The sequence below is a fragment of the Solanum tuberosum genome, unplaced genomic scaffold, assembly GCF_000226075.1.
Source record: "Solanum tuberosum cultivar DM 1-3 516 R44 unplaced genomic scaffold, SolTub_3.0 scf00165, whole genome shotgun sequence".
Lineage (NCBI taxonomy): Eukaryota > Viridiplantae > Streptophyta > Magnoliopsida > Solanales > Solanaceae > Solanum > Solanum tuberosum.
In genome coordinates this window covers 388,806-398,021 of record NW_006239090.1, presented here as the reverse complement: position 1 = coordinate 398,021, position 9,216 = coordinate 388,806, and the positions used below count along the sequence as shown (strand labels likewise).

The following is a 9,216-nucleotide window of genomic DNA, read 5'->3' as shown; positions in this document are numbered from 1 at the left end:
ATATTGGTAGTAGATATTATAGCCCTGATGAGGCCAGCCATGATAGAGAAGATTGATGTGGTCCGCTGATTCGCGTGAAAAAGAACGGTATAACATATGCAGCTTGCTATTAATTCTTCTTCCACAAAGGCAGTTTGGTTTCTTTTTGTACCTCACTTTTGGATGAGTCATCTTCTATCAAACTACAGGTAACCTTGCAATCTTCTCACTGCATAATTTGGGGTCATTTAAGATTGAGTCACATGTTCTATAGTTTTCTCTACAATGATTGTTTTTTAGTGACATGTCTGAAGCTAACAAACTTTGTCCTGCTAACTATGTGCCATATTCGTTTCGATAGGGTGCTGGAGAGTCAACAACAAACAAAGTGAGCCAAGGGAAAACACTTCGTGGGGGAAGACTTTATCTTCCAAATCCGGTATTATTCTATGGTATGTCATACAGATGCATCTTGGGACGGCATAGTTAATACACATTTGGAGTTGCTTCAGCAATTAGAAGATACCCTTGCTCATACACATTTGGAAGTTGCTGCAGCAATTACAAGATACCCTTACTATAAAGGGTGTACAAAGTCTAAACGCTAAAGGGATAATGGATGATCAAGGGTAAAATTAATGAGGATCACAAGAAAATATTGTACACATGCGGCTGAAGAAAAAAATGATAGTTGGTGTTTCTGTTTGTTTGTGCTTTTATAGTCTTGGTTCCGAATGGATTTTGACAAGTGATTCTGCACCCCCGTAGTTAGGGAATTGGTACATCGTGGGAGCATGGTGATCGGCTCAAAATTGAGCTAACCAAGCAAGAGAAACATTATAAATTAAAAGGCCAAGGAAATAAAGGTGGGCATTTAAGTTTGGTGCAACGCGTATAATACTTGATTGTATTAATCAGCTATATGCTAATGCTGACCATGCTCTTTGGATCTCAATAATATGAAATGTTAAGTAACGGCATTTACTAAGGATTAGATGAAAAATACAAGTTGTTAGGATGCTCAGAAATTTTGCAAGGAGTAATTTTATCGTTAACCCCGTTTACACTAGCATTTAAATGAGCTTATGAATGCAATTATTGACAGCCTTATGGGGAGTTTCATTGCCTGAAGTCTATCAATAGGTGTATGATAATGTTTAAACTTGGTTACTTCCAAGAATTACTAAGCTGATACTTTATGAAAATGGAGAACTAAAAGAAAATTCTCTATTTCAAAGCTAATGGATTAGCCTACAAGGTGTCGTATTAGTTGAGATTGCTATAATACTATGTGAAAAACTATGTGGTTTCCCATTCTTGTGGGAAAATGTCTGAACTTACTATAGAATCCATCTAAAAATACAACAATTGTTTATTATCCCTATAATACCAGTTGAATATAATATAAAACTATTCATTTACCATTCAAGATGGACTACATGTACATAGTTTCCCAGTTTTTTGTAAATATTACATGTCTCAGATGTTTGGTCAACAATATGTTAATATGACAAGTTAAAATTAAGAATAAATTATTCAATGTATTATTCAGAACATTAAATCATTACATGTCTTAGACGATTATTGGTCAGCAATATGTTAATATGACAAGTTAAAATTAAGAATAAATTATTCAATGTATTATTCAAAGACTCGCTGGGGAAAAAGTGGGAGCAAACCTTAAACCATATCGGGGTAACAACTACAGTACAAAATCAATAAAATGTGACCTAATTGGGTAGATTACTCCCGCGCGAAACGCGGACAATTTACCTAGTATATTCTATAATTTAATAGAAAAAAATTGCATTGTGGTAGGAAGGCGACCAGTCGCCATCCGTCAAACTACCTTTCTTGCTGTCTAATAAAATTGAACTAAGGAATATCATTAGTAACTTTATTGTAAGCCAATCCAAATACTCTTTCATGTATTTTCCCTTTTAAGAAGACTTTAGTGTAGTCTACAACTGAACAGTCTCTCTGAGCAACTGATCGTACTGAGCCATGTCTTACATTCCACCACACAAGAGGCACACAAAGGGTTCGCCGTCGCGGGAACCAACTCCCGCACCGGAATCCCTCATACCTGCCTTCAGAAAAAACCTGAATTTCAAGAGAAAGGAAAAGTTTCTGTTTGAGATCCGTTATGCTCATGGTGCAGTTAGGAAATGGTTCCCTGTTGGTTTGACTGATGATTCTCACTTTTCATCTCTTGTGAAGCTCCAACATCTTTCTATCGACCGAAAATCTGACGAAAATCCTTTTCGTTTGGTCCTAATGCAAGGTACTACTACTTTTTTGTTCTTTTTCTGCAAAATCTGAATTTACAGATTTTCTAGAGTTTGGTAGATCAGGGTTTCAAATAATTTAAAATCCTTTTGTCTGTTTTTGAGATCTTAATTCTGTAATATAAGTACTTTTTTAGGTTGCAGTGGAGGAACAAATGAGCTTATGGATGAGCCATGGCGTTTGGTGGCTAATAGTGTGATGGAGGACTTACTTTTGTCATTTCAACATGAGAAATGTGAAATGGAGGAATCTAATATGGAAGAATTGAAGCTGAGTCTAGTTGCTCGTTTTGGAAGAATTCTGTTTCATGGGTTAGTATTGTTCATTTCTCATAATCAGTTTTATTCAAATCCATTTTATTATAGTACACAATTTTTTGTCTTGTTAGGCAAATTAGAACTTACCTAAAACTAGAAGTTATGTCAATCGCTAACTTATTTTACTTTGACATGTAACTCTTTTAACTTTTCTCCTAGATGTTATGATGTTTCTTCTTTTGCGGTGTCTGAAGCAGTACTTTGTTGAGTCGATTAAATCCAGTGTGTGTTTAACATGTAATCCTCCTCAAATTCTCTGTCTTGTAGGATTTCTGCAAAAAGTCAAGAATCCCTGAAAAGTAACCTATTAAGTGAAAATACGTTGAGGCAAATGAGAAAATCTTTCTATACCAATGTTCCTCTTTCAAATATGGAATATATACGAAACCTTGCAGTTCAAAAACTTGACTTAGAATGTGTAGAGGAGAAGGAATTATACTACGTCAAGGTAATATTTTCATGTTTCTAACAAGTTTCTTTCTCTTTATGTGTTGGTTCTTTTAGTAGTATCCCTTGTGCTTTGTAGCTTTCAGACAACATGCGTGCTGATTCAACTGTCACCTGCAAATGTACGGTGGTCAAGGATCAGGAGAAAATTCAGCTCCATAAGGTTAGTCCTCCGTTCCCCGGTTCTTAATGAACTTGTAAGATGCCCAATTAACTGTTTATTTTCCAACTAGCAAAACAACATTAATTGTTGTCATGAACATATTTACCTCCTCTTTCTTACCTATCTTTTTGCATGCTTTACTTCTTGCAGTTTGTCATTCCTTATCAATCTTCTGACGCTACGCCTTTTCTTTTAGATTGAGCTGAACCAAGTACGCAACATGGTTGCAGACATGAGCTGTCTTGGCAAAAGCTTAGACCTGAGGTTGATGTTACATACCAAGAAAATCATGATGGGTTTATCTGTAAGTTACTTCATTTTGGATCAAATATCTTGAAGGTCATAGGTCCTTTACTCGTATTTGTAAGTTCCACCCAATATTTGGATTTATATTTTCCGAAACTGGAAACATCTCCATTTAATTACTCTTGGTTGAAATTTCTTGTTTTTTCATGTTTCGTGGATTTGGGGAAGGGTTAGATGTTTGTGAACAGCAAAGTGAATAGCCTATTGGGCTGACCCTATGAACTCCAGTAGGGTTAAGATGCTCAAATACTGCGCGTTATTGGAGTCCTCTAGTTACTGGATTGAGCTAGATATGAATCATTTCTACAATGAAATCCAAAGGAGGGCAAGTAGAAGAGAGAAAAAAAGGAAAAGGATACAGAGGCAAAAAGTAGAAATGAAGATATTCTTCATAGCGTTATTGGAGTCCTCTAGTTACTGGATTGAGCTAGATATGAATCATTTTCTACAATGAAATCCAAAGGAGGGTAAGTAGAAGAGAGAAAAAAAGGAAAAGGATACAGAGGCAAAAACTAGAAATGAAGATATTCTTCATATGCATTCAAGTGTTAGTGTGGTTACTTAATGAATTTGATTTGCTTTGGGATCTCAAAGTAGCTACCCTTATCCTAATAAGATTTAAGGGCTTCGAAAACCCAACCAAAGGTGAAGTTACACACCAAGTAATCAAACTTCCTTTAGTTGGAAAATGAGGTATCCTTTGATGTTTCTTCAAGTCTAATGCCTTTAAATTGTCCAGTCATATAGTACCAGGGATGATACTTTTGATATTTACATTGGCAAGTACAGGTATTAACAAAACCCATAGATTTTAGAGTACCAGTGAATTTTGTCTGCACTTTTAATGTCCATATTTTACCTCCACTCCAGTGAACAAGGACCTTTTCCTGTGTAACTTATTTTATATGCACGTTAATTTCCATCTTCTCATCATGACTTCTGCACTCTCAACTGAAAGGACACCGGTAGTGTTATCTCTATAGCTTAAGAATGTGTTCTTATATAGATTACTCTCTGCTTTTTTCCAGGATGATGAGATCAATGAAATTAAAAATCTTATTGGTTCTGCCGTTTTGGACTCAGAAGTTAAGGGTGGGTTGAGATGGCCCTTTGGCGAGGATTCTTCAGGGAGTCAATATGCTGTTACCGGTGTCTGGCACACAACTGCAAAATCATATGGAAATTCGTCAATTAGGCTTAAGCTTAGACATGCAGATCGATTTGATTTCAGATCTTCAACTGGTGAGGTTTCACAGGAAGCTAACCTGAAAATGCCTGGGATTTTATCCCAATTGCAGGTAGGTTTTCTATTCCTGATGAGCAATTATGTATATTTCTGTTGGTAATACATTTGGATCCAGTTCAGTTAAAATTTTATCACTGGTTCCAATCTGGTTCATTTCTGTCGGAAATTATCCAACTTTTTGTATGTATTCAAAGAATTTACATTAAAAAAGTTATAATTCAGATTTACAGCAGCTCATGTTAGCGAATGGTTTCATAACTGGCATGTGCTAAGGATATATAAACAAGACCATGCAGTGTCTCTTCATTGTTGAATTGATAAGCCTTTCTGTTTTGTTCCTTCCCTACTGAAATAATTAAGTTAATTATATTTTCTTACCGAAAATGCAGGAGCAAACGATTGATGAAAAGCTGGTGCTTAAAATGCTTGAAGACAACTTGAAGTTAATATGGGATCACTGTTTGTCTGATGGTTCTTCAAGCTGTTCATGATTCATGGTCCTTCACATTTGTTTTTTGCAGAAACTGCTCGATTCACAAGTTATGTTCGGTTGGTGAAGAAAGTTTACCTTTTGTATTTTGTGGCGGTGGGGTGGAATGTATTGATGTAGATTCGGTTGGTGAAGAAAGTTTTGTTATTTTGTGCCTGGTGGAATGTATAGATGTAGATAACTGAATTTTAAACCCAAAACGCTGAAGTGTATTTTGCACAATGTAGATTGTGTATGGAATGAAATGAATCAAGGCCTCTGATGTTAGTGGCATCAGTAAGGAACACTGGATTGTAAATAGTTGTGTTGTGTTAACAATGTACTGGATCGAACTTGTTATTAACGTTCTGTTGAGTTAACATATTTGATTTTGCATTCTGGAAATACACTAGGTATTCCTCAAATTGTGTGCTCTTGATTTTTTTGTTCCTGGTAAGAAGTCTTTAAAGACTAATCTTTCTTCCTTTCTATGTATGGAGCAAATAAGTTTTTGCTCTTCTACATATCAAATGTTTTTAAACAACTCTCCATGCTCTTTTTTCTCTCAATGTCTATTATCTTTTGCTAATGAACAGAAAAATGGGTAATCCGCAAAGAGGATCTTGGTGAAATAGTGCAAATCGTGGCCCCATAAGGAATAAGTTACTTATTATTTAAACTCCATGGGCTAAATATTGGAAACTAAACCACATTAAATCTTGGCAGACTCGAGCAGAAGAAGAAGATACAAAAATATGCATATTTTAATTTATACAAGAATGGGTATATACATCGAATTCCAGTAAATACATAGTAAACAAAATTTTAATCGGATAAGGAGAATCAAGAGTGTTCTTCTGTACAACAGACAACAACAATGGATCATTCTTATCATAAATTTACACCACCATAATACAACAAATCACTAATGTTCAAGAACCAAAATGTGGTTTCACAAACAGGAAGCAGCTTTGCTAGCTGCACATCATCGAGCTAAAAACAATGTTCGAAAAAAATCAAAATGTGTTTCTCCCAACAGAATAATTAAGCATTCAAAATCAAAGATACTTTGATGTTAAGTTTCAGACAGGAATGACTGACCAACTGAATGTGATCTCCTTAATACAGGTAATGCACTATGCTCCGCGGCTTTCTAAAACAGAAAGACAAGTTAGAATGAACTTTTCTAAAGTGTGTTTTACTATATTGTACGTGTATTTTTTACATACCTTATCGGACAATGTGTTTTTCAAGACTTTCTCCATCTCCTCAACGACAACCTCTATAGTTGGACGACCTTTGCTTGATTTGGAAACACAGAGCACTGCAATTTGAAGTATGGACTCGAAATCCACACTGTTTACTTCACCTTTTAGTTGCCGGTCCTCAAAGTCTTTTAGTTCACGTTTACGCATGCTCACATCCTTTGCCTGATTAATGGTAGCTTTTGGTTAATTATCACTGCTAATTTATTCTATAAGCTTAAAAAATTGAGGTAGGGAGAGCATACTTTTCTTGTTAGTTGGTCTCTGGCATCCAAATCAAGTTCAATCACTTTCTGGCCTGAAAGAACCTGTAAAGCTACTATACCAAAGCTGTAAACGTCACTTGCACAGGTGAACTTCGCGTTACTCATATATTCTGGATCCATATAACCTATCGTCCCTCGTACATCTGTGGACACTTTGCTCTCTTCCATTCCCAACATCTTTGCCAGCCCAAAATCTGATAGCTTTGCTTCCAAATCCTCTGTTAAAAGGATATTTGTAAGCTGCACACGTCATAATTCACAAAAATAAAGTAAATATATATTGATCATAAGAAATACAATTCAAGAGAAATGATTTACTAGCTGATACCTTAATATCTCTATGAACAATGAATCCATCTATGTAGCAGTGGAGATACCTCAATGCAAGTGCACAATTTCTTAAGATTTTTACCCTTTGTTCCCAACTTAAGACTCTCTTTACTAAAAGATTTTTAACACATTGATTAGTAAGGGTGATTACGATCGATCTTGAAAAATTACTCTACTCTCTACTTACTCAGAAGATGTTGAGCTAGATTTCCAGCACAGCAATACTCGTAGACTAAATATTGTTCACCGTTTTCAATGCAACACCCAAAGAGGCAAACAAGATTAGGATGTCTGACTCTGGAAAGATTCTCGAGTTCTCTACTGAAAGAATCGGATGTGTTACTTCTATATATCTGCTTGATAGCAACTACTTGTTCACTGGGAAGAACCCCTTTGAAAACTTTCCCTGCACTACCGCGTCCCAGGAATTTCTTCTCATCTATATAATTTATCGCGTTCTCAATCTCAGCTTTTGAGAAAGTATATAGCCCTGGACAAGAAGCAAAAATCTTTGGCTTTGAAAGAAGAAGCTTTAGTCTAGCCCTAGCATTTCTTGTTACATACTTAACAAGAAATATCGCCATCATCATCACAAATATTGCTAAAACAATTGCAACCAATGCTTTCGCCAAAGAATCTGCATTTTATTTAGTCAATTAATTTGTACTCCATAAGATTATGAAACAATTAGTGCTACCTACTTTGTCGAAATCTCATACTTACATTTGATTTTAATGTACTCTTCACTTGACTTATCTGTACAAAGAAAGATATTAGTAAACATTGCAATTAATTAAAACTAATGTCATTAATTTCCTCACCTAAAGTATTCAGCCCTGGCAAACATCTGAAGAAATTATCGATTAAAGAGGGATCGTTTAATTTTGTGGTAGTAACTGAAATGACAACAGCCACAAGACAAATAGCTCTCTCTGTTTCATTATCTTTCGCATTAAACTGATTGAGGAAATGATCCCTCGTAGACTTGATGGCACTCGTGCAATCCTTGCAAGCATGGTCGAAGTTGGAGGAAGTGAAACTTGAACAGTTATCCGACATCCTTAAAATTGTGATCCTGCACAATACTTGTCAAAGAAAGGATAGAACATTGGCTGCTTTGTTGATAGAGGGAATTAAGTCCACATTTATCGATGTAAACAGAGGGCTGGTGCTCAAAGGATCCAGAGGCGCAACGTCCCCATTGATCTTTATGGAGGAAGAGGTTCCCTTGTTGAATTGCTTGCTTAGCTAATGCCTGTGTGAAGAAGTTGAGGGCATTTTGGCAGCATCTTGTGGTGGGGAAACTGTCCCATTCATGGATGATTTCTTCATCAATAGCAATGCATTTCATTTTGAAGTGCTAATAGGTGCAACACATAATCATATCATATTATATTTAAGGGAAACTGCTCAAATATGCCATCGAACTTTAAGTAAAGACTCATTTATACCATCCGTTAAAACTTTGGTTCATTTGTGTCATTTCCGTTTGAGAAAAGACTCATTCATGCCATTATTTTTAAAAAGAAAATATAAATGATTTTGCAATACCATTTTTTCCACGTGGCCTCTTATTAGAGGTGTATCATCAAAAAATTTCCCACCCTTTAATCCATTTAGAATTAAAATCTGGACCCATTTTTACTAATCCGACCCACCCTTTTGCTTATCTCTTTTTGAACTGACCCACCTTTTCTCTTCTCTCTTTTTTGAACAGAATTGTTTGTTTTCAATGTTACTCCGGCGAAGAAAGTCATGTAACTTCCACCTCTTAGAGGAGGAGCCAGTGGAGCTTCGCTTCTTAAACAGTTAAGATGGAGATTCTTCCATCAATATCGGCCTCCACAAGCAATATGTTCTCGAAGGAATTCCTTTTAGGTCGTTGGCTTCCGACGAGGAAGACCATGACGCAGTTTCACAATCATCCATGAAAAGCTTCCTTAATGAAACTCGAATTGACTTTGGCGGAGTTTGAAACCTTCTCCAAATAACAATTGAATTTGACGTTGTATAATAATGTATCTCTGTTGAAATGGTGAAAGTTGAACGAATCTGACTGTTATAGAAGATTTTATCAGTAGAAATAGTTGAAAATTGATGTTCCATCACAAACGCAAACTCTAAATCATCATCTTTGTT

At 35.8% G+C, this 9,216-nt stretch overlaps 1 protein-coding gene and 1 pseudogene across 1 annotated transcript; one reads left to right on the top strand and one right to left on the bottom strand.

Moving 5' to 3' along the window:
- The first annotated feature begins 1,870 nt into the window (after positions 1-1,870).
- Positions 1,871-5,610, top strand: LOC102584096 (uncharacterized). Its single transcript, XM_006353908.2, has 7 exons — positions 1,871-2,263; positions 2,405-2,579; positions 2,853-3,033; positions 3,112-3,195; positions 3,392-3,499; positions 4,530-4,799; positions 5,137-5,610. The coding sequence occupies exons 1-7, from the start codon at positions 1,984-1,986 to the stop codon at positions 5,236-5,238; spliced, it is 1,200 nt and encodes a 399-aa protein (XP_006353970.1). The 5' UTR covers positions 1,871-1,983; the 3' UTR covers positions 5,239-5,610.
- Positions 5,611-6,291: 681 nt separating this feature from the next.
- Positions 6,292-8,434, bottom strand: LOC102590220 (serine/threonine-protein kinase CDL1-like; annotated as a pseudogene).
- Between the last annotated feature and the right edge of the window lie 782 nt (positions 8,435-9,216).

Coding starts and splice junctions, on each gene's coding strand:
- LOC102584096 (XM_006353908.2), top strand. CDS start 1,984: ATGTCTTACATTCCACCACACAAGAGGCACACAAAGGGTTCGCCGTCG. Junction 2,580..2,852: donor GGAAGAATTCTGTTTCATGG/GTTAGTATTGTT, acceptor TCTGTCTTGTAG/GATTTCTGCAAAAAGTCAAG. Junction 4,800..5,136: donor GGATTTTATCCCAATTGCAG/GTAGGTTTTCTA, acceptor CCGAAAATGCAG/GAGCAAACGATTGATGAAAA.